Source organism: Panicum virgatum, chromosome 2K, assembly GCF_016808335.1.
Source record: "Panicum virgatum strain AP13 chromosome 2K, P.virgatum_v5, whole genome shotgun sequence".
Lineage (NCBI taxonomy): Eukaryota > Viridiplantae > Streptophyta > Magnoliopsida > Poales > Poaceae > Panicum > Panicum virgatum.
This window is the reverse complement of record NC_053137.1, coordinates 53,999,590-54,025,100: the sequence shown is the minus strand read 5'-3', so window position 1 is coordinate 54,025,100 and position 25,511 is coordinate 53,999,590. Positions and strand designations below refer to the sequence as shown.

Here is a 25,511-nt window from a genome sequence, read left to right as displayed (position 1 = left end):
GTGGAGGTGAATAGATGATGCTCTGCCTAAATATTCCCCAGCTTCCCGTTGTGCCTAGATACGCTAGTGTAAAATAAGGTAGCAAAGCACTTCTGACTTGTGACTTTTGTCTTCGGTTGCCACTCATCCCTCCAGCCTGCCGGCCGGTCAAACTCGTAACCTAGGAAAGGATCATCGTATGGCAAAAAAAGGGGTGGCGAAGACGACGACCCGGCCGCTTTTGTAGGCTTTGTGGCGAGACGAGGGACGTACGCGGCGCGGGCCCCACTTAAGTAAGAATCGGATCGGGCGGAACGGAACGGAACCACCCGAAAAGAAGGGCCCCGCTGCGTGCAACCATGATTCGTCCATCCATCCTGTCGACCGGCGCCACCAACCAGCAGCCAGGGGCAGCCTGTCCCCGCTCCCCTTGTTGTTTCCGGCGTGCCCAGCCCTGGCACGAGACAGGGACCGACCGAGAGCGAGCGAGCAACGGAAGAAACCCGGCGGCGCGGCGATCGTGTCGATGCCCGAACGAGAACCGGCGCTGGCGGCCGGCCGACGGCGGCGTGTCCCGCGTGGCGCGCGTGCTTGACCCATCGATCATTCACGCCTCACAAACGTCAGTGCGTCACACACTACTCGCTCCGATCGCTGGACTGGCGCGGTGGCGCCGGCGCCCGGAACAGCGTGGCAAAAGGCCCATCGGCTGCCTGAATGGCTGGCTGCTGGCGCATCACGCCCCGCGTGACGCGATGGTGGGCTGCGCTTGCGCGAGCGGACAACGAACTCGGTCGTGTCGACGACCAGCCCACGCGCCAACCGCCTGGCAACCCGTCCAATGCCAATGGTGCCCGAGACCCCGAGTGGGCGAGTCGGTCAAGATAGCGATGATGTGCAGTGGATCCGCACACGCACAAGTCGGGCGGCGTCGTGAATGCGCCGAGGGAAGAACAAGGAGAGCTGTGCGAGTGGCACTGCCTCGACCAAGTTCACGCGCTGGACGGAAGGGCGGGCCACTTTATTTTCATCGGGGGCATTGCCACGCGTTCAGCCATGGCAGTACCGACTGCCAGAAGCCCAGAACCAACCGCCGCGCCACTCTGTTCGGTGCATCCAGTTTTCTTACACATCAAACCAGCACCAATCAGCAACTATCAGCCAATCAATAGTACTTTTTTCTTATAATAAATCAGCACCAGCCACCCATCACAGCACAGCAAACAGAGGCCTCCTCACAGCGTTCTATTTTCTATGGAGTACGGAGTACTGACTATTGACTACTGGAAACCTTCAATTTTGCTCGTTTCCCCCCGGAATTTGTCTATTTTCTTTCTTTTCATAAAATCAGTGAGCCTCTCAAGCTCGCCGTAGCAGGAGAGTCCAGAGAGGTCTGGCAATGGCATGAAGCCATGAACGCACGCAAATCTCAAATCCCCCGTCCTCCGCGCAACTTCCCGGAAATACCCCCGCCACTTCCGCTAATTTCCCACCTAACCTCACACCGCCACACTGCTCTTTCCCCCGGCCCTCTCCCCCCACTCCCCTCCCCTCCCCTCGTCTCTCCTCTCGTCTCTCCTCCTGCCTGCCTCCTCGCCTCCCCCATTCCCCCCCGCAGCCGATTCGTCCGCTCCCCCAAACCCCCCACGCCGAATCCCCGTCGCATCGCCTCCCGATGTCGCCGGCAGCTGGTGGTGCCGCGCCCGCGCAATCGGCGGCGGGGGCGGGGGCGGCGGCCGCCGCCGCCACGCCGGCGATCGCGGTGCCGCCGGAGCCCGGCCGCGCCGCGCCCCGCCGGGATCCGCCGGGCCTGCCGGAGGGGTCCGATCCCGCCAATGCGGCGGCGAGGAAGACGGTGTGGAACGTGCCGGCGCCGCCCCCCGGCGCCGCGACGGCGCCGGCTGCGGGGGCGACCCCCGGCGGCGGCGGCATCATCGGCGGGGACGCCTCGTGGCCGGCGCTCGCGGAGTCGGCGCGCGCGTGGCCCAAGTCGGCCTCGTCCGACTCCCTCAAGTCCCTCTCCGATGGCTCCGGCCCGTCACAGCAGGTACCGAATCTCGCGATCAAGTTGATATGTTTCGATGCGAGTACATCTAGGCGAACCTCTCCTGTTTTGATCATCATGTTCTTATGGGTCTGATGAATCTACTGATGCAACAACCAGGAGGATCCCAGCGCTTCATCGGTGCCCCCACCTCATCCAGGTGGGGAGGTTAATCCGATCCCCACTGGCTCAAACCCTACCTCCACGCCTCCTCCAAATTCCACTGCTATGGCTTCTTCACAGTGGAACGGCTTCATGATCCAGCCAAATCCAGTTCGGCGCGGTGGCAGCAATGGTGGAAATAATGGAGGTGGCAGCCGTGGAAATGGTAGCAATGGTGGCCGCAGGGCTGCCAATAGTAGTGGAGGTGATGGGAGAAGCGGCAGTGGCGGTGATGGCAACTGGAACGAAGGGAGCCTTGGTACTGGCAGCGGTTGTAACAGCAGCAATAGCAATGGTTCCAGCAACTTGAGTGATAATGTCCCTGGTGGCGGCGCTGGTGGGAATGGCAATGAAAGCAGCAGAAATGCTCCTGGCAATAGCCACTGGAACAACAACATACGAGGTGTTGGTGTTAGCAGCAGTAACAGTACTGGTAGTGGTGATGGAAACAATAGAAATAGTGGTGGCAGCAGCAACCACTGGAACAATAATCCCCGAAACTGTAGTGGCAGCAGCAATGGCTCTGGAGGTCGTGGTGGTTACCGGGGTCGCCGTGACCACGAGAGAGGAGGTAATTTCTCCCCTAGGAACTTCCCTAGAGTTCCAGTAATGCCATATCAGCAGCAGCAGCAGCAGCAGCCACCTGGTGTCTACCAGCCTGGGGCCTTTCACCGGCCTCCACCGCCACATGCTTCCCATTTCATGGTGCCACAGCATTTTTATGTGCCGCCATTTGCCTACTCCGGTGAGCCTGAAAACTCATCCTTCTATTTTCTATGAGTAACTTCACATATGTTTATTGTAATGTGGTTATTTTGGTGATAATGCAGCTGATGTGCAACCTTATCCCGTCTATCTCCCGCCAATAGAACAGTTTCAGAACATGCATCTTGTCCGGCCGCCCATGCAGCCTGCATGGGTTCCTCCTCCTCAGGATCAGCCAAATCTCCAAGATGATATTAGGAATCAGATAGAGTTCTATTTTAGGTAGTGAATCTGCTCGGTTTCTCTTTGTGTGCTATTGCTGTTTCGTGATCTTAATTATTTGGTTCTACTCTTGTCTTGGTAGCACAAATAACCTATGCCATGACACATTCTTGAGGAGACATATGAATGATCAAGGATGGGTACCTATCGACCTCATCTTGGGGTTCAACCGGGTGAGTTGATCTTTTTTAAATTTCGCTTCTTGCTTTGGTTTCATGGGTAGGATGTTCTGTTCCTAGTGATTTCCATAATTATTGCCATATCATGCTGAATTCCGATATCATGATATGCTGGTTCTGCTGGCTGTATTATGATACTGTATACTTTTCAAATCCCAGAGCTGTTTTACTTGATCAGTACATAAGTTGGCTCCATATTTAGGTGGTTTATCACCGTAGTTAATTTTTATATGTTGTAAAGAGGCACATTTCTCCTTCCTACTTGATCCATTGCACAACTAGTAGATTGGAGATACGATTCACAATGTGCAACAGAAGGCACTTCGTTTATGTATGGTTGCGTATTTCTTGATCTTTAGGTCATAAATAGTATATGTGTTATGACAATGAAAGTTATCACAAATATAAATTTGCTGCGTGCAGTAGTCTCCTCACTCCCTTCCTGCACAGTCTGAAGGGTTATAACAATAAAAGTTACCATAAGCTGCATGCTTACTAGTTACCTATGCATCTAGACTGGCCAAAACGACCTACATTTTTGAACGGGGTATCTAGTTTGCAATTTTGATCATCTTCTAGTCTTATGTCATGTTGCTGTGTCAACTCTGTTGCTTGTTGCTAAAATGATTATTTTTCACTCATATGATATGCCTGTAACAAACTAAGCAAGTCATCAAAATACATGACAATGAGGATATTGGATTGACCAGTGCAACTTGAATTTAACTTATATCGGCGATCACTGTTGCAAATCATGGATTAAGTAGGCTCATTAGATTCGTCTCGCGATTTACAGCCCATCCATGCAAAAAGTTTTGTAAATAGACTTCATTTAGTACTCCATGCATGTGTCGAAACATTCGATGTGATGTTTTTTTTGCGTTTACGTGGTTTATGGGGTGTGATCTAAACAGGGCCTACATTTATCTTTTCCTGCTGCACTTGTATACATTCAATACCATCCTCCCTTTCCACAGATTGCCATTAAAATTATGCCTACACTTTTCTCCTTTTCTTATTTGCAAATGCAAACTGTTCTACTTAAGCTTCTAATAGGTAAGGTAATTGACTTGATACTGTGGCTTTCAATCTTGTCTGCAGTCTGCACCCTGAAATCTGTTCTTTACTGTTGTTTTGTGCTCTATTCACTGTAAAATCATGGTAGACAAATTCTCTGCTATGAGCTGTTGCCTCATCTTGTGTCCAGGTATCATGGCATGCTTGTATATGTAATACATGCTCCAAGTGAACAACTGACATTTTTAGAATGGAATAATGACTAGTTCTGATATAGTGATATCTGGATAGTGTGAAACAACCTGAAGTATTAAGTGGAAGTTAGCATATTGAAAGAAAAAGGATAATATCAATATGGCATAATGTTGAAAATATTTTGAGATGTCCAGCATGGTTTGCGAATTAACTTGCATTTAGTAATGAGGATTGAATGACAGAAACTTCCTTGCTCTGCTTTATCTTATTGTACTAGAAAATTTCTGTTTGCTAACATTCAAGTTTCAAACGTTAGAGAATAGAGATAAATAATCTTGAATATTTCTCAATAATGTTTTGTAATTTCATTATGTTGATTTGGGACTAGATAATGAATCATATTTTCGAAAAGGCTCCTGCGTGTTCAAGAAAAAAATTGAAAAGGGTTTGAAAATGTGTCTGCAGATTATGTTGGGCACATGCTCATAAAGTTGGTTGATTTGCAAGCATTTGAAGTACTGTGGAACTCCAGTTTTTTGCTTTGGCATGGATTATTTAGATGAATACATAGTATATCTTGATCATGATGCATTCTTCTAACAGTTATATTTATCATTTCTTTATTATGTTCTTTCTTAGATGAGGACATTTACAGGCTTGGTAGACACCAACTATATACTAGATGCTATTCGTGATTCTGAGTTATTGGAAGTGCAGGTTAGGCTGCTGCAACAATTCCTTTATGTTTTATTTTCATGGCTACAAAGATAATGAGATCTGGCATGGATTGTTTTTATTCGTGCTACAGGGAAATAATGTCCGAAGGCGCGATGACTGGATGGAGTGGTTACTTCATTAAGGCTGACCACTAGCGAATCAGGTTTCTTCTTCTACTATAGTCATTGGATTGATTTCATTCCATGTTCAAACTATTATTATACCTACAAACTACTTTTAGATGAGAGTACTATCTCGAATATTTGACAGGTTCAGATGCTGAAATGCATATGCATGTGATCTTCAGGGAATCTGAACGTCTTGGTTGGTCATGGGCACTGGTTCCATGATGGATTGATGTACAGCGGGTCAACTGAAACCGAAAGATTTTGTTTGTTTAGATCAGACGTGATGGCTTCACGTAAAGGCACATTTTGAAGGGGTTATTGAGGGGAAGACACCAATAACAGGAAATAACTTCGACAAAGTAAAAAAATGTTTTTCGGTCTGTATAGTTTTGTCGAAAAGAGGTGATCCTGCCTTCGCATCGGGGATGATAGGTCGTGTTGAATGGTTTTGGTGTTACCTGGGGTTTATTTGCGGGATCGCCCCTCATTTTTGGTTGCATGCACCTGACTTTGTTGTTCTTGGGGGAACGATCCTGGCTGTTGCCATTGACATTATGTATGCTATGGGAATAATTTTGTACTATGTTATTGATTCATATCGTATGGTCCTGGAGGTACGGAGTGATTGTCACTCTGTTCTTGTTGATTCCTAGGTGATCATTATGAATGCTCTCCTGGAACATTTCGGAATTTACAAACTCCTTGCGGTACTAAGTTGTACCATATCTAAAATTTTCGCTGGGCCCGTATCTAAAAATGGGCTCTCTGTATTTTACCGTGCGAGTAATGTTGTGATTAAAGGCTCTGAAGCGGGCTTTGGATCATCAGTCATCATAAAGCCGAGTTCGATCCTCCTTTTTAACGGAAGCACAGCAACAGCAACAAAAATGGAGAGACCAAACGGAGCATCATTTATGGCCTGTCCTGATTTGGGAGCGGAGACAGGACACGTCTCTGCTAGGCTCTTCCCTAGATGAATCTATTTAATCTAATTAGTTTATGATTATTATATGTGATGCCACAATAAGTATGTGCTAATAATGAATTAATTATGCTTATGTTGGTGGAAAGTACTCGGGTTGGAGAAGCACCACAACAGCCTCAACGAAGGCACCTAGAAAACACAAGAACCACAGAGACGGGGGTAATTATAGTTGGATATCCTTTCGACAATTAGACCTTGGACGCCAAAGCGCGGCCGTCGACGCGAACCGTGCGCCCAGGCGCAGCCATTGCTGTCGGCGAGCTGTGGCAGGGCAGCAGCCACGACCCAACCTCCGGATGTAAGCGGAAGAATGGGGAGGAGCGAGCTTGTTGTCCTCACGCCGGGTTCACCACGTGAGCCTCGACCAAACAGCATCCCCCGCTCCCGACTCCAGCCATCCACGAGAGGCGCCGGAACGTGCTGGAGCCTGGAGCTGAAGAACCGGGAGCGCCACATCTCCCACGAGTGCCCGAAAGAGTAGGAAGGAGCGTGACAGCATCGGCCGACGAGGGTGACCTGCCTGCGCACCCGCGGTCTACTCGATCATCCGAGAGAGATGCTCAGACAACCGAGGCGGGGTGGGGAGGTGCAAGGACGCCAGCCGCCACCTAAGGGCGATTTCCTGCTGTTCGCAAGCATTCTTCTAGTTTGCTTAGAAAACTGAGGAAGAGCGTGGGCTAAAAACAACTCCATTATAAACTACTTCTAACTCGAGCGAGATGAGTTCGAAAAATGAGAACCAGAACATCTCAATTTATAGCCACTCGGGCAAGCTGCGTGGCCCGCATGCCACGCCAGAGAAAGCTCCACCTCAAAAAATAGAAAACGTTCACAAGCCAAACAGAGGAGGAACCCCTGCAGGAGACCGACACGACGGGTCGGGCAGACCTCGAGATTCCACATCGGCACCCCTACGGTGCCATCAACGCCTTGTTCGGCTCAGAGTGAAGCTCAGAGTGAAGCAAACCCCCTTTGACCCATGGATGCAAGGGGGCTTCCAGCCTGACATCCTACAACGCTGAAAGGCATAGCTCAGAAGAAGCCCTAAAACGAGGCCAGCATGAAATGCGGAGCGATCAGCAACTCCGCGATTAAACAAATCGCAAAGCCGCTCTGGGAACCTCTAACAGATCCAGGGACTCCGGGTCCCCCAGTGGGCCCACTTCTGCAACTAATACACATCTTAGGCAAATGGCATCCGGAATAGAAGCTCCGCACTCATGGGTCGTGGCCATGTCTAGGCCCACATAAGACAACCGACCAGTCAGGCGGGAGAGTAAACCACCCAGCCCACCGACTGGGCACTCCGCCCGGACACCATCCTCCACATGACACGACCCCCGGCCGGTGAGGGGATAGGCTTCGAACGCACGCCACGCTCTGACAAACCCGCGTGGTGGAAGGAGCAGCGGATGAGGATGAGCGCCTGGGTCAAAACCACCGTACTAGTCGGCCACTCTGGGCACGCGGGTTATAGTGCCTACTGGCACTCTAATAGTGGACGCTGCTCCACCTGTCCGTCCTCAAGCATGGGCGATGGAAGGTGCCGTCAACTCACACCTAGAAATAGATTTATAAGGGCTGGTGGAGGATGAATCATCCCTACATATGCATTTGCAGGGAGGGCCGCTGCAAACTGCATTTTTAGCTGTAAAAAACAGTGACAGATGCGGTACTCGTCTCTAAAAAATTGTTTTTTAAGCCATGATACTTTACGCGTAAGATTTTTGGTCCGAGACAATTCGAGATCGATTATACAAACCCTCCAGCATTTCAACTTGGAACAAGAAGTGGGATCAAAAGAAATAGCGCAATTAGCTGTGCTACCGCTGCACGGCCCGGTGCTTGCCAACATGATGCGCGCCACCAAGATGGCCGAGGCTAAATAGGAGTATGATGTGGCAAGTGCGGGCGTGCGTGCAAATTGCACAAGGGAAAAACCAAACTCCTCAAACGTATATAGTATATACACTCCTCAAACGTTTATACACTATATATCTTCATATATGATCTCTGATTGATCGTCGATGAGCCATGAGGTCTCTCATTCACATCTCCAAAAATCCCTCTGCCTGCAAGAAGCACTACAGCAGCAGCAGATGCGTCGTCGTCCCAGCTGCCGTGTCCCTTAGCCTGTTCCTCGCTGCTCTGGCAGCTTCCAACGTGTACTACTTCACCTCCCCGAACCAACCATTTACATTTCCCCGGCCGTCCTCCTCCCGCGCGCGCTGCGACATCTTCAGCGGCGACTGGGTGCCGGACCCGGACGCGCCCTACTACACCAACGACACGTGCTCCGTGATCCACGAGCACTACGACTGCATCAAGTACGGCAAGCCGGACCTCGGCTTCGTCAAGTGGCGGTGGCAGCCCGACGGCTGCGACCTCCCCCGCTTCGATCCATGGCGCTTCCTCCACCGGATGAGGGGCAAGTCCCTAGCCTTCGTGGGGGACTCCCTCGCCAGGAACCACAAGGACTCGATCATCTGCCTCCTCGCCAGGGTAATTATATTCGATTCTTGCATGTTCCCTTATAATTATTGTACATCTACTTGACTGATGCGTACATGTATGTGCAGGCCGCGGAGCCTAAGCCGAGCTGGCCGAGCAGCAAGCAGACGGTCTACTACTACGGCGAGTACAACTTCACCGTACTACTACAGAAACCTACAATAGTCACGGTTGGAAACTAGCTTGTAACAATCTGTTCTTAAAAATCGGAAATCAAAGTTGAATTCGAAAAATTTAAATAAATTCCATTCAAATCTCTAGTTTGGGCTGAGTTCAGCTTGTTGGATTAGTTTGGCTCGGCTCGTGTATGCTCGGCTCGACTTCAGCGGCACGCATCGCAGGCTCCGCGCGTCGAGCAACATCGACGACGAGCGAACGCAGCAGGCCAGGTGCCGGCCATCCTCAAGAGACGCTCGCCGGGGGGGTTATCAGCCAATGGGCAAGCGCCATCGCGCCACCGGCCACGCCGTCGCCCATACCGAGACCCGTCGACGGTCGTCGCCGGACCCGCGACTGCCACGCGCTGGCCGTGCAGGGGCTGGCCTCCCCTCTTTCCCGGCCATCCTCGGCGTCCTGGACGTCCTCGTTCAAGCCCCCAAACCGGTGCCTGCTCTCTTCCTTGGCTCTCTCTCAGTTCTCTCTTTCTTCTACCTCCGAACGCAAGAAACAGAGGGCAGGCCACCCTCTTCTTCGATCCAAGGTCTGGCCATCAAACCTCCATGGATCCCAAATCCACTACGCCCGAAGCTCCTCCACCTCCCTAGCGTCCTCCCCAACCCCTCCAATCACAGTCCCGACCCCACTTCGCCGGGAATCGGAGGTTCCCTGTCCGCCGGCGAGCAGGAACGCCCGACATCCACCTCCACGTCGACGACCTACCCTCGGCCCCTCTCTGCTCGAACTAGGTATGGGAATCGGTCTTCCTCACACCCACGATGCTCATTCTCTCCCTATTCGCCCGTGTTCGCTGGTCAATCAACCGGAACGCCGCCGCGCCGCCGCTCCAGGCCGCCTAGACCGCCACGAGCTGCCCCTGTACAGTTTTTGCCGCGCCGCCGGCCGTGCTGGCTCCGCCCAGCCCTCTGGCCGCCGTGCTGCCCTACCCCGCCGCTGCCTTGGCCCATCGCCGGCGAGGCAGGCGCGCTATGCCGCCGGCCATGGCCCTGGTGGCAGGGGCGGAGGCAGCTGGATTCCTGGGTATTCCCAGGAATACCTAAGTTTTTTTGCACCACAACAAGTATATACATTAAGTAATACATATATACATACTATATTGAGTCACAATTTCCATTCTTGAGCTCAAACATAGCCCAAATAGACGATCCAACCCACAAACGAAATCCTCCTCCTACCAGGCCAGCTTCGGCCCACAAATCACGGCCCACAAGTCACCAATAGGCAACGACCCACCGGCCTGCTCTGTTCTCTCGCTCAATTCCTCTGTGTCCCGACTCCCGAGTCTCTGTCCCTCCCGTAGTCCCGTTCGGCATTCCTTCCGTTGATGGTTCCCCAAAATCCAAAGCACCGAAAAGGCGAAAACCTAGATCGGCAGGTGGGCGGAGGCCGGAACCGGGAGCCGCTTCTGGCGACCGCGAGCGCCGGCAGGGGGGCGCGGCCCGCGGGCAGCCGGCCTGTGCCCTCCCGCTGCTCGGCAGTTGCGGGGCGCTGGGCGGCGGCACCGTGGCAGGCCGCTGGAGCCTGGGGCGCAGGTCGCTGGGCAGCGGCAGGCGTTGCCGGCTGCCGCGCTGTGCCGCCTGCCCACGGGGGCAAGGCCAAGGGAGGCAGGGATTCATAGTTCAGGTGTCGGAGCAACCAATGACCAGGGGGCAGGCAGGGGACAGAGGTCAGAGGTGAGCAAGCAGAGCTTTGCAATTAGAAATTTTGTCTTCCAATTGATATACCATTTTGCTACTCTTCCAAGCCATGAAGGCACAGGAACATAAAGTTAGAGTTAATTTGCAATTTTCTTTATGTATTTTGTAAAAACTTCCCTAATTCCCTTTGTTTCATGGATATATTAGAGTTGAACAGCTTTGTACCTTTATTTTCTCAAATACTACGTCTTGCGAACCTTTTACTGTTCACATGGCTTTTTTTAGTTGTTGGGAGATGGGAATACCCTACTCTAAAATCCTGGCTCCGCCACTGCCTGGTGGCCATGGGTGCTGCCGTACCCTGTTCTTTTGTCAAATGATTTTAGTCTATTTAGTCTGAGACTTGTAAAGTGCCTAGTAAATTAAAGAAAAATGCTATAAATGTGAAACCAATTTTGATAGACCTGTTAGACCAAGATCTATGGAGGAAAAATATCCATGCTAGTAAAATAACCTTTTTACCCCTGCAAAAATTTAAATTGTATTTAGTCTTGCTTAATTAGTTTCTATAAATTTGTTCATCCAGAAATTATGAAATTTTTTGCAGTAGCTTACTTTAAGTATGGGTGGTTCACTGTAAAATTTTCATGATCATAATACATAGTTTAGTACATGAGTATAGTAGGTGCTTAACTAGTGTGTTTAAATAGGGATAAGTAATGTTACATGTAAATTCTGTAAAGATTATGAGAAATATGTTAAAAGTGTCTCCACTATTTAGATTATGTTTTATATTTATTTATACTCTAATTTGATACTTAGGTAGATTAGTTGTTCTTAGCACTTAGGGTTTAAGTTAATTATCACCATACCTGCGTCATTTTATGTAAATTGTTAATTTGTTTAATGTTTATCTTCTAATTACAAAGTAAAGTTGGCATTTACTCATTGTCTCATATGCATATATATAGAATCCGCGACCGAGGAAGTCGTGTACGAGGTGATCGCGGAGCCGCAGGAGCAGACGGAGTAAGCTCCGTTGGAGTTTCGTGACGACCCGGCCCAAGGCCCAGGGGACACTAGCACTGAGCAGCAGCCCGAAGGCAAGCCCCGGAGCATAACCTATTATTTTAACTTATGAAATGTTATATATATATATATATATTTACTTGATTATGCATTAAGTTTCTAGGCGTTGAATGAAACCCTAGTTGCATGATTCCTAGGTTCCATTGGTCGAAATATTAGTATGGGTAGGTCGGTATCTTTGCCATGCAAAAAAAATAGAATTCGGTAGAAGTCGAGTAATTTCCTGTTACTCGCAAGATATATGATGTCTCTATGAATTGATTATGGAATATTTGAATATAGAGGAAAGGAAATGAATTGGAGACCGGGCGGGAACTGTCTAGCCCCGTCTGTGTCGGTTAAGGACCGTACCGTTATCGGCCCTGCTGATCATGTTTGAATTGTACTAACCGCATATCGGGAGTAGGAGGTAGTCGAAACCAGTAAGCCGAGTACTACCTCACCTCGAAAGTACAGGACTCCATCTCACCTCCTGGGGTAGTCGAACGGAGAAATGGGATTGCATATGTTTACTTTTGGTGGTCTCACGTTGAGCTCGGCTGACCATATGATGGTGGGGCGGTACTATAGTTCGAGACGGGGAGGGGAATGGTTGGCTCGTATAGTCCGACGAGGCATGTGCGTGCCGTGTTGGTTAGGTCCACCTTGCAAGGTTAAATCGGATCGATTCACCGTCAGTCGCTCTCGGACAAGAGCACCTTGATCTCCGAGTCACATCGTAGTAAGAATATGGAAGGGAATGAAATGATCAATATGGTTGTACCTAATCGATTGTTTTTCCACACTGATTGGTGTAGAAATGCAAACCATAGAAAATAGGTACTCATTCCTAATCTTGAGCTAAAATATTGAAAGTAAGGACTCACTCTTAAATGCTTTTCCGCAAAACAATCCACAGCCAAAAAGCCGTGCATGTCTAGATAGTGGGCTATGTATACTCATAGTCGGGTAAGTCTTGCGGAGTATTAGTATACTCAGGGTTGTGGCTCAAACTATTTCAGGTCAGAATGAGGTAGACTTCTGCCCTTGTTGTGCCAAGTTCATCCGGCTTGACGCGGATGGTTGGGAGGTGGCCGGACCAGATGCTTAGTCCCTGTTAGTTACCGAATCACACACCCGTGGGCTGAGTGTGTGATTCGACTCTGCGCTTCATGTATTATAGACGTCAGGTTTCCTGTATCGAACTTTGTTTTAAACTGTAGTGCACTTGTATATTATTTATGTAATTAAACCAGGTTTGTAAAACTTAATGCACTCTACTCTGTATTGTAGTTGTATTTGCATGTACTCGATATGTTTGTACTGCCTGCGCTCACCTTCGTGTGAGACTACTGGTGTTTGTTTCGATCGGAAGGTCAGTTCCGAAAGGACTGTCAAATTAAACCGTTAAGCCAAATGTGCCTGATGTGTTCAAATGATGGTCATTTCGTTTAATTTTGAGTTTTAATTTGGCGGTTCTGTCACATAGTTTTTATCCCGGTTTTCCAACGGGGACTATGTAGCTGGAATAAATGTACCCTATCCTTTTATCCTGGTAACTATGGAGCCAGGATAAATGAGATTTTTCACAAACAAAAAAATCAGCTCTGCACACGCAGCTCGTCTACGCACGCATGCCTTTTTCTCAAATTCCAAACGTTTCTCCATAATTGCAATAGCAAAATCAATTACAAATGTTTCTCCATAATTGCAATAGCAAAATCAATTATAAATGTTTCTCCATAATTGCAATAGCAAAATCAATTACAATCACACAAAATCATTCACAAGCACATAAGAATCCCAGTCCATATACATATTTGAAAAAAAAAAAGTAAAAAAAATATGAAGACTAGCCTTGTGCGCCGCACTGCCGGCCGCCGGGGCTCGCCGGGACGCACCGCTCGTCGGGGCCACGCCTCCCGCCGCTCGCCGGTCCTGGCCGTGCCGCCCACGCCGGGGCCTAGTCGCGCCGCCCGCCGGGGCTTGGCCGAGCTGCCCCCGCCGGCACATGGCCACGCCTCCCGCCGCTCGCCGGTCCTGGCCGCGCCGCCCACGCTGGGGCCTAGTCGCGCCGCCCGCCGGGGCTTAGCTGCGCCGCCCAAAGCCGAGCTGCCACCGCCGGCGCATGGCCGCGCCTCCCGTAGCTCGCCGGGCACCCGCCCGCGCCACTCACGCCAGGGCCCAGCGGCGGCTCACCGGACCCCTGCCCGTGCCAGTCCTGGCCGGAGGGAGTGAGGAGAGAAGGGGGGCACTGCGCCGCTGAGGAAGGGGGGCGGGAGGAAGGAGATAAGGTAGAGAGAGAAAGGAGAGGGAGAGAAATAAGAGGAGAGGAGCCAGGGACTTAGAAAAATATCAGGAGGGAGAGGCCGGTCGCCTCTTTTGTCCCGGACGGTTGTTTGGACCGGGACAAAAGGGAGGCCTTTTGTCCCGGTTGGAGCCACCAACCGGGATAAAATGCCCCTCTTTTGTCTCGGTTGTTGCCTCCAACCGGGACAAAATGCCTCTGTCTCCCCGCTGGCCCGGCTAGCCGTTGGACCCGAGACAAAAGCCACCTATTGTCCCGGGCCTAAAGGCAGCCGGGACAAATGGCCTGGAACAAAGGCTTATTCTGTAGTAGTGCCGTGACCAACTTCTGGGCGCCGTACCTGGTTCAGCACGAGCAGGTCGACGAGGACGGGCCGGCGCACACGGGGCTCTGGAACCTCTACCTCGACGAGCCGGACGACGTGTGGGCGGCTGTAACAATCCAAAAATTGGAATTCAAATGGAAATACAAAATTTTATTTAAATTTGAACCTTACCTGTGGACCCCACCTGTCAATCTCTCACTCTCTCTTCTCTCTCTCCCTCCTCTGTTCTGTGCTGGCCGAGCCGTGGTCGCCGTCCGAGTCCGGGCCGCCGGCCACGCGTCGTGCCCTCGCCGCGCCCCGTCTTTGGTCTCCCGAAGCCTCTCGGCCTCTCCACGCGGCGCCATCTCCTTGCACGCACGCCGAGGACGGCCGTCGACGCGCCACGGCGACGAACGCGCCGAGCCGAGCCGTGCGCCGCTTCGCCGCTCGCTTGCCCCTTCTGTTGGCTCTTCTCCCTTCCATGTGCTTCGCAAACGAGTCTCCTCCCTCCCCCTCTACTCCCCGTCTCTGCTCTAGGCGCCCAGCCAAGCTTTCCGGCGTCCAGAGCCACCATTAGCGCCGCCCCTCCCTAGGCCGCCGCGGAGCTTCCACCTCCGGCCTCCCTTCGTCCAAACTAAGCCCGAGAATCGCTCCACGACCTTCCCCTGAAGCTCACCGACCCCTCCACCGCTCGCCCTCGCCCACCGGAGCGCTGCCGCGGCGGAGCAGACCACCGCCGGCCGCCGCTCTCCGCGGTGCCGCCAATTCCGAGCACCCCAGCCCCCACCGAGGCCTTCTACAGGTGCGGCTCGACCTCCTCTCCATTTCCCCCAACCTAGCCCCCACCTCCGGTGACTCTACTCGCCGGAAAAAGGGCCGGAATTCCTCCTCTGTTCCTGGTCCGACCAGGGACCCACGGTGAGAAGGAGATAGAAGTCCAGGCGTCTAGATGCAAGATTTCCTTTCCTTTTTCTTTTGTTTTCAAAAACAGCAAATTTGTAAATTCCATATAAAATCGTATAAAAATCAGAAAAATACAAAATAAAATGTTTTGGAATCCTTGCAACAAGATCTACAACTTTCATTACATGCACATATTTATTTTCTGTCTGTATTTTAATCTAGGAAAAAGATTAGATTACATAGGTTATAATTATTCTAGGAGTTCTACTCACTATCTATGGGTTATTTTTGGTGGGTAGCTGCTTCATGTCATGATTAGCTTTTTGTAAAAATTTGAGCACCAGTTAATACTTTTAACTAGATGAAACTCTAGTCTTGGCTAGATCTAGTAGAATAATATATTCTTTTATTTCTGGATGTTCTGATTTAGATATATGTATGAAACTTTTTCTTTGTATTTCCAATACTAAATGAACACCACTGTCCAAATTTCGTTAATTATAGATTTGTGTAGCTATTTTTTTTATTGAATCCTTGTTTAGTAGACTTTAATTATGAGAAATAAGTTATGTTGTTTTTAAATTATGAAAATATTTCTGAGTGTTCTTTTTGAATAGCTTGTCCATGAAGTTTGAGAACCAGTTCATGACTAGAACAGAAGTTAAAAATGAATCTTGTTAGATTGATGTATGTTTTGTTTATTTTCTCAGAATTAATTCTGTGCAGATAAAATCATGAAAAATTCACAGTAGCTAATTAATCCCTGTTTCGACCTCCTGTTAAATTTTCGGTGTCTGTTTTGCTCTGGTCTGACCTGTATAATTCAATCTTGTTCTAGGAGTTGTCTGGATGAATGAATTGTTCGGATTAAATGGATGCATGAAATGACATGCTTTTTACAGAGTAGATTGCTCTTTGTACCTTCTGTTTAGAATATTTTTTGCTGAAATTGTTGTTGTTTATGTACTGAGTTATTTAATTATTAGCAAGCCATGACCTGCACGTTATAGGAATCAACTACTGCTTGTTTGTGCAGTTAGTGAACTTCTTTTGTGCCGTTGATCATGATGCCATGGGTAGTTAGAAATGTAGTTAACTACTCTATAAACGATTACCCATGTGATATGATTGTTTGCTACTTGTTAGACTACAACTTTATCATGAAGAAAAAGTAATAGCATCTATATTGTTAAGTAACTCAGAACTGTGCATTCATACATATGCATTGCTGCATTTCATTTAGGTACGATAGAAGAACCGCAGGAATGACGTGATGATGGAGTCGAGCCAGAAGACGGTGAATGTGGACACGTCTAAAAGATGGACGGATGGATCCCGATGTGCACGACCGAAGGAAGATGCTCATTGAGCAATTCTCCTCTAACTAACACTGATCTAGTGTTATTCCCAGGCAAGCCCCGGTGCACATCCTATTATTTGAAATTATGACACCTATATATGTATTTATTACTTGTGCATTACGTTTCAGGAGTTGATTGGAACCCTAGTGCATGATCCCTAGGTTTCCCTGAATTATACTAGCATGTATAGGACGATAGAAATGCTATGCTTAATACTTCTCGATAGAAGTCGAGTGACTTTTTGCACTCGCGAGATATATGATGTCTTTATGATTTAATTATGGAATACTGGGATATGGAGGAAAGGAAAAGAATTGGAGACCGGACGGGAATTGTCTAGCCCCGTCTGTGTCGATTAAGGACCGTACCGTTGTCGGCCCTGCTGATCATGTTTGAATTGTACTAACCGCATACCGGAAGTAGGAGGTAGTCGAAACCGGTAAGCCGAGTACTGCCTTGTTTCGAAAGTACAGAACTTCATCACCACCCCTTAGGGCGAGTCGGGTAGTCGCGGAGAATTGGGATGCATATGTTACTTTTGGTGGTCTCTCGTTGAGCCCGGCTGACTATATGTAGGTGGGGCGGTTCTGTAGTTCGAGGCGGGGAGGAGAATGGTTGGTCCGTATGGTCCGACGGGGCTAATACGTGCCGTGTTGGTTAGGTCCACCTTGCAAGGTTAAATCGGATCGATTCGCCGTCAGTCGCTCTCGGACATGAGCACCTTGATCTCCGAGTCACATCGTAGTAAGGAAATGAAATGAAATGATATGATACATGTTGATGTTATTTAATCAATTATGTTTTCACATTGATTGTTATAGATCTGCAAATCATAGATGTGTAGCAACTCTATAACTATAATTTGGAGCTAAAATTTTGAAATTAAGGATTTACCCTTAGATGCTTTTCTGCAAATAAATCCACCAGCCAGAAAGCTTTGCATGTCTAGATATGTGGGCTAAGTATACCCATAGTCGGGTAAGTCTTGCTGAGTATTAGTATACTCAGTGTTTGTTGTTTACCCTGTTTCAGGTATAGAAGCTAACCAGGATTCGCATCAGTGGGCTCGATGTGACGTCCTCACGTGTTCATAGTTATCGTTTTGTTTTATTGGTTCTCAATCAAATTTCTTTCTCTCAGGTCATATTCTCTTCTGCTGCTGTCATTTATTTTATGTAAATTCTAAATTTAAAGCTGTTTTATAAATATTTATGTTATTATCTATTTTGTGAAATTATATTATGCTGGTACCGTCTGTGCTCGCCGTCGCGCGAGACTTCTGGTGTGTTTCGATCGGCCTGTGGGTTGTAAACAGGCTGTCCGGTTACACTTAATTAAGCTAATGCGCCTGATGCGTTCAAATGATAGCCATTATGCTTAATTAAGCCGTTTAACTTGGCGGTTCTGTCACAGCTGGTATCAGAGCCGAAATACACCAGGGGTGGTATGGATGTGACTATTTTCTAGACTTTCAAAAGTAAAAACAAATTTCTAGGTTATAAAGAAAATCGTTTCAGTCGCGCTTTACGATTAAATCCGTATTAAGCCCTACATAGTACTTGGTTATTTATGAATTGGTGGCAATATTTATATTCACTGACTTCCAGCACATTTCTTTTGGTTAAACCTTAATTTCTTGCATAACCTTTACTTAATGTTGTAACGACGCACCTACGCTGAGATAAGCAAGGTGAGCATTCTTGGTAGTCCTTAGAATAGCCCACGTGTTTCATACGTGCGCGGGTCCCGTATGATGAGCATACGAGGAGGTGATAAGGCTCCATTCAAATGAGCCTGTCGCTATCTGCCGCCTGATATGGAGCGCAGACTTCCCACCGTGTGATTGTGAGCACGGCCATTTCGTAAGGCAATGTTACGAGATGTAAATCTGTCATGCGATTGGTTATGACCGTGTACCTTGGGACACGTGTACCCTTGGATGTCCCGTAAGGCGATTTGTACGGAAAGTGAATACGTTGCCTCGGTAACGTATGCAGCGCTGTCCATGCAGCGTTAAATGCATGGGCGCCATCTCTCTAGTAGATGGTGATGTATGTGTGAATATGTGGGCAACTGCATATGCGTTACCCATGTGGCGTAGGACACATGGGGGCCGTTCGTGTGTGCTGGCACGAAGGGTCCAGTCGTGGATATATATGTATATCATGTGATTTTCTGCAGGTACACTAACAAACGAACGCGTAAGTTAAGGCGTGAAGAAATCGATTGTATAATTGAGAGCGTATGTTGCCACGGAAAGTCCGCGTATATTGCCATATGTATTTCGATTGGCAAAATTTTGGTGAGAACGTATAGGGCATACCTATATCATATCATGTGTGATTTGGAATTTAGTTAATAGCAATTCATGTTATTTTCCTTACCAAAAGTTAAAAGTGTTGATGTCTAAAATTTAACATTGTCGTTGTTTATATAGTTTTGACCACCAAAATGATTTACCTAAAAATCTCATAATAATAAAGTTGTAAGAAAATTTTAGATTTGCTTGCTGGTCAAAATTCCACGATTCTAACTAAGGTATATGTTGAGATATGCCAAATAATAATAATAATAATAATAATAATATAGGTGAGCTTAGTTTTCTGGAATTTCTAAATCTGCATCAAATAGTCAAATCCATATTTGACTAATTTAAACTTAAAACTACCAAATTGTAGGTAATTTGCATACCTATGTGCTGGTTAAGTTTTATGATTTTTCAAGATGTATATTTCAAGATATGATTTTTTGTAAGACTGCTTTGCTTGCTAAAAATTTTGGATGGAAGGCTGACAATAAAACCTGAATTAGACTAAATTAAAGTGTGAATCTCTCCAAACCCATACTACCAAAGTTGTAGCTTAGTATTAATCATCTATCTCCTATCCAGGTTTAAGAAAATGTGTATAAGTGGTTTGTGAGATATAGATTTTCAAATCTGTTGCCTAGTGCAACCCTATGCAGCGTGCAACTCTTTAGCACTTCCTCCTGACAGGCCTCACTATATTGCATTGCTGTTTAGCTCGAGTAGAGCTGCTGTACTGCTAGCGAGCTTCAATACAAGATAAGATAAGCTAAACTGGGCATGATCAGAACTTGTGCATTCAGAGTCGAAAACCCCAAACATCATAAAATGGCTTTATTAGCTGCATATTGCCGTTATCTTTATGCCTTATGATTGGATGTTCTGAACATGGGTTGATCTGCATACCTGTTGTAGAACCAGGCTTTTAGGTACTCAGATTTTTATCACCAGTAATAGATTTTTTTTATATATACCTAAACGGATAGGTGACAAACTTGATGGGTTCATAATGTCCACACTCACTTAACAAAAGTGTGTGAGTTCAGGAGATTACCATAATGAGGCTTGTTCCACTTAAAAAAAAAATTGTGTGGAGCTCAATTATGTCAGTCCCAAATTAGATAAATATCAACTTGTAATCTCGTGTCCCCTATATCTTCCAACTATTAAAAATACAATACATATCTGTTCAGTTCTGGGCAACTAATATTTTTTTCCCTCTCGTGCATGCATGCATTATATCGTGCATACTATTATGTTTTGACTGTTTGTTAGTATTTCTGTATAAATTTCTTTGTACCATGTACATCTCACTTTCGGTAATTTTAGACCTTATGTCGTTAGGGAAGTAGAAAAATAAATGCATGTGTTTGAACAAAACCTATCTACTAGTTCAAACAATAGACGTGCGAAGTGAGTCTAGTAGTATGGTCGGTGTTTCTCGTTTCTAAGGTTAGAATCTTTTGACCGATTTTGTCCTCTTTGATAGTTAAAGTAGGCATGTTAACGTTAAATGAAATCCTCGGGTGGTTTTCGTCGTATACCTTTTATCTCGTAATCAGCCAATCTTATCCTATCCGTGACTCAATGACCATTCCGGTTAATCCAAATATCGATGCTTTCTACTATGGATCAATGTTCAGTTCAAAATCATATATCCTCATCTCTAGGCCATTCGTTCCGATGCCCAACGATAATCCATTCCAGCCCTCCTTGACGACTAGAGACATTCTATTGTCCTTCGAGTATTGATATCCTTTATTCTTAATCATTTTGATTTCTACCCTTAATATGGATTCACTTGCATTTTTGCTCGAATCAATGTGAATAAGTTAAAGATTTTAATCACTTGCATTATAGTCATCTTGCATGAATAGGAATGCAATATTGTTGCATTGCATAATCATACATTGTTTAAGTATGGGTCTGACAAGGTGAAACCCGGATGACAGGCTAACTAACGTTATGTGTCCCGTATGTCTACGTAGAACTTTTGATGTTTTTGAAATCTGAAAAACCTCTCTGAATTTGTGCTGCTTGGATTGCTTTTTATGATTTTTCTTTCGTAGTGGTGATTGTCTTTCGAACTATAGTGCCGCGACGAGACCTAGTGCCTCGTATGGACGCATACGATTGTGCCGCTGGGTGCGCGCTGGCGCTTAAGTACGGAGGGACATGGACTGTTACGACTGTCTTTTTATGCAACTCATAAAATATTTTTCTCTACTTCGTCTTCTTTAAGGGGGTAGGCCCTAGACAAATAACGACGCGAACGGGTTGCTTTAGGTTTGAGTTTCTGGGATAGTAGTGCACTAACATGCATGGCAATATATGCATCTTGCATCATGCAGTTCAATTAATAAACAATATCGAGCAAGAATATTCTTAAGAAAAACTTGTCTTGATACCCTTTCTTTCCAGTTTCCCTGAGTTCCTTAAAACTCACCGGGATGTCTTTTCTATCTAGATTCACCACCAAATTGAGAATTTGATTCTTCTCAGAAATCTCCCTGATTCATATTCGTTGAGAAGCTTAGAACCTCCCTTCTTTAAAAATCCTACTTTCTGTTAGTACGAGAATAATCAACCGGACCTTTTCAGCCGACGTTGATGGTGATTGTGTCCACATATATTATCCACAGACACTTGCTGCAAAAGTTGAAGCCCTGGAGCTTTTTAGTGTGGAAAAACAATTGATTAGCTCATACCGTGGCACGGTTAATTTTCAGTAAGATTATGACAGTCTAGTTGCTATGCAACTTATGTCTTCCAGAATCATATCGAGCAAGAGATTAGCAAATCAGCTGGCAATAATTATACCATTAAAATCAGCTATATTGATTAATCTAGAAACTAGCACCACATCGGCCGATCCTTGTCCCTGAGTTTATCGATTGTTCGTCTTTACTTCTTCTCCACTTAAATCTCGGGACGAGATTTCTTTAAGGGGGTAGGATTGTAACAATCCAAAAATTGGAATTCAAATGGAAATACAAAATTTTATTTAAATTTGAACCTTACCTGTGGACCCCACCTGTCAATCTCTCACTCTCTCTTCTCTCTCTCCCTCCTCTGTTCTGTGCTGGCCGAGCTGTGGTCGCCGTCCGAGTCCGGGCCGCCGGCCACGCGCCGTGCCCTCGCCGCGCCCCATCTTTGGTCTCCCGAAGCCTCTCGGCCTCTCCACGTGGCGCCATCTCCTTGCACGCACGCCGAGGACGGCCGTCGACGCGCCACGGCGACGAACGCGCCGAGCCGAGCCGTGCGCCGCTTCGCCGCTCGCTTGCGCCTTCTGTTGGCTCTTCTCCCTTCCATGTGCTTCGCAAACGAGTCTCCTCCCTCCCCCTCTACTCCCCGTCTCTGCTCCAGGCGCCCAGCCAAGCTTTCCGGCGTCCAGAGCCACCATTAGCGCCGCCCCTCCCTAGGCCGCCGCGGAGCTTCCACCTCCGGCCTCCCTTCGTCCATACTAAGCCCGAGAATCGCTCATTGAGCAATTCTCCTCTAACTAACACTGATCTAGTGTTATTCCCAGGCAAGCCCCGGTGCACATCCTATTATTTGAAATTATGACACCTACATATGTATTTATTACTTGTGCATTACGTTTCAGGAGTTGATTGGAACCCTAGTGCATGATCCCTAGGTTTCCCTGAATTATACTAGCATGTATAAGACGATAGAAATGCTATGCTTAATACTTCTCGATAGAAGTCGAGTGACTTTTTGCACTCGCGAGATATATGATGTCTTTATGATTTAATTATGGAATACTGGGATATGGAGGAAAGAAAAAGAATTGGAGACCGGACGGGAATTGTCTAGCCCCGTCTGTGTCGGTTAAAGACCGTACCGTTGTCGGCCCTGCTGATCATGTTTGAATTGTACTAACCGCATACCGGAAGTAGGAGGTAGTCGAAACCGGTAAGCCGAGTACTGCCTTGTTTCGAAAGTACAGAACTTCATCACCACCCCTTAGGGCGAGTCGGGTAGTCGCGGAGAATTGGGATGCATATGTTACTTTTGGTGGTCTCTCGTTGAGCCCGGCTGACTATATGTAGGTGGGGCGGTTCTGTAGTTCGAGGCGTGGAGGAGAATGGTTGGTCCGTATGGTCCGACGAGGCTAATACGTGCCGTGTTGGTTAGGTCCACCTTGCAAGGTTAAATCGGATCGATTCGCCGTCAGTCGCTCTCGGACATGAGCACCTTGATCTCCGAGTCACATCGTAGTAAGGAAATGAAATGAAATGAAATGATATGATACATATTGATGTTATTTAATCAATTATGTTTTCACATTGATTGTTATAGATCTGCAAATCATAGATGTGTAGCAACTCTATAACTATAATTTGGAGCTAAAATTTTGAAATTAAGGATTTACCCTTAGATGCTTTTCTGCAAATAAATCCACCAGCCAGAAAGCTTTGCATGTCTAGATATGTGGGCTAAGTATACCCATAGTCGGGTAAGTCTTGCTGAGTATTAGTATACTCAGGGTTTGTTGTTTACTCTGTTTCAGGTATAGAAGCTAACCAGGATTCGCATCAGTGGGCTCGATGTGACGTCCTCACGTGTTCATAGTTATCGTTTTGTTTTATTGGTTCTCAATCAAATTTCTTTCTCTCAGGTCATATTCTCTTCTGCTGCTGTCATTTATTTTATGTAAATTCTAAATTTAAAGCTGTTTTATAAATATTTATGTTATTATCTATTTTGTGAAATTATATTATGCTGGTACCGTCTGTGCTCGCCGTCGCGCGAGACTTCTGGTGTGTTTCGATCGGCCTGTGGGTTATAAACAGGCTGTCCGGTTACACTTAATTAAGCTAATGCGCCTGATGCATTTAAATGATGGCCATTACGCTTAATTAAAGCATTTAACTTGACGGTTCTGTCACAGCGGCGCACCTCGCGGAGCTGGACATCGTCGTGGTGTCGGCGTCCAGCTGGTTCTACCGGCCGTCGATGCTCTACGAGGCCGGCAGGGTGGTCGGGTGCCACTACTGCCTCCTCCCCAACGTCACGGACCTCACGCTGCGGTACGCGCTGCGCATGGCCACGCGCGCCGCGCTGCGGGCGCTGTCCGGCGCCGACGGCCGGTTCCGCGGCACGGCCGTGCTGCGCACCGTGGACCCGTCGCAGTATGAGGGCGGGGAGTGGAACAAGGACGGCAACTGCGTCCGGACGAGGCCCAACCGGCGCGGGGAGAAGACGCTCGAGGGCTTCGAGTTGGATTTCCGCAACCTGCAGGTGGAGGAATTTGCAGCGGCGGAGAAGGCGGCGGCGGACGCGGGCGGCGAGGTGAGGATGACGCTGATGGACACGACGGCGGCGATGATACTTCGCGCAGACGCGCACCCAAGCAAATACCGGGGCTGGACGCCGGAGAAGCACTTCACCCTGCCTGCACAACGACTACGTGCACTGGTGCCTGCCCGGGGCCATCGATACCTGGAACGATCGATATGCTCCTTCACATGCTGGTGCCTGCATAAACTGATGACCGACTAGATTGTCAGTCGAGTGCAGCTAGCTGTGTGTACTACAACACACAATCAGTAATAAGAAACGTTGGACGACGGAGTTGATCGGCAGAAGGGAAAAGCGGGCGCTTCCGTCATTTGGTTTTGCAACACGCTTTGGGCTTGTTTGGATTGTACAAATCGCGTGAAGGAATTTCAAAGGAATGCCGTCCCTATATTTTGCTGACGTCATGTGCTGTTTGGATTGGAGGAATGAATCTTAACATTCCTCCGGCCGGAAAGGCTTTCCTTCCCCTAGAGAACGAAGAACAACTTGTGCTGCTAATATTAATATCCCCTGATGCACGATATTTTAGTCCAAGAAGGAGATGGTAATAGCATTTTATTCAGTTTTTTTTTGAAAGCATGCTTGAATAACAAACGAAGAAGCAACGACGACACGTCCCGGCCGTCTCATGTATGCATGCATGGTTTATTAATCCCCTGGTATCTCTCTTTGCATCAAAGACGGATGTCATGATGAACAGATAAGCAAGCCCCTGCTTTCCTCTCAAAACATTAGCGGCAACCTAGATCCACGTCAACCCGTGTTTTCAAAGATGCATATGCGCGCGCCTCATCGGTACGCACCACACACCCACGCACGCACATCACCCTGCACTCAAATTTTGCCAGTTAAACTGGTGTGCGAGAGGACTAGATGATTACCTAATGCTCCTTGCGTGCGCGTGTGTCATCGATCCTTATGAGTAGATAATGCTGATCAAGATTGTGAGTAGTGGGTTCCAATTAAGCAAGCACGTGTGTCACCCAACATGCATGTACATTATACACTGCATCTCCTCGGTGTATCGGCTACTATGCTAGCAGTGTCAGCTTCCTTGGAACAGAGCTATTCTATCTCATGGGCATGACCAAATGTGACATCGATCTCTGCAACTTTGCGTTTCACAAATGGCTAGTGGATGATGAGCAACTCGGTGCAAAGGCTACATGTATGGATTCCATGTACACATCAACTTAACAAGTGAAGAACCGGTACGGTTGATAACAAATGGATGTGA

At 47.5% G+C, this 25,511-nt stretch overlaps 1 protein-coding gene and 1 pseudogene across 2 annotated transcripts; both read left to right on the top strand.

Moving 5' to 3' along the window:
* Nucleotides 1-1,541: 1,541 nt before the first annotated feature.
* LOC120685697 (la-related protein 1B-like) lies at nucleotides 1,542-6,021 on the top strand. Of its 2 annotated transcripts, none has more exons than XM_039967768.1 (7): nucleotides 1,542-2,026; nucleotides 2,144-2,930; nucleotides 3,016-3,172; nucleotides 3,255-3,345; nucleotides 5,203-5,280; nucleotides 5,372-5,443; nucleotides 5,588-6,021. In XM_039967768.1, exons 1-6 carry the CDS (start codon nucleotides 1,655-1,657, stop codon nucleotides 5,420-5,422), a joined length of 1,536 nt encoding a protein of 511 aa, XP_039823702.1. In that variant the 5' UTR covers nucleotides 1,542-1,654; the 3' UTR covers nucleotides 5,423-5,443; nucleotides 5,588-6,021. The 2 variants fall into 2 exon arrangements, with proteins under 2 accessions (XP_039823702.1, XP_039823695.1); XM_039967761.1 differs by having other exon boundaries at nucleotides 5,551-6,017.
* A 2,304-nt stretch (nucleotides 6,022-8,325) lies between these two features.
* LOC120695461 lies at nucleotides 8,326-24,459 on the top strand (annotated as a pseudogene).
* Nucleotides 24,460-25,511: the final 1,052 nt, after the last annotated feature.

Excerpts from the sequence above, each read along its gene's own strand:
- LOC120685697 (XM_039967768.1), top strand. The coding sequence starts at position 1,655 with ATGTCGCCGGCAGCTGGTGGTGCCGCGCCCGCGCAATCGGCGGCGGGG. Across the intron at positions 3,173-3,254 it reads CAGATAGAGTTCTATTTTAG|CACAAATAACCTATGCCATG; the intron begins GTAGTGAATCTG and ends TTGTCTTGGTAG. Across the intron at positions 5,281-5,371 it reads CTGAGTTATTGGAAGTGCAG|GGAAATAATGTCCGAAGGCG; the intron begins GTTAGGCTGCTG and ends TTCGTGCTACAG.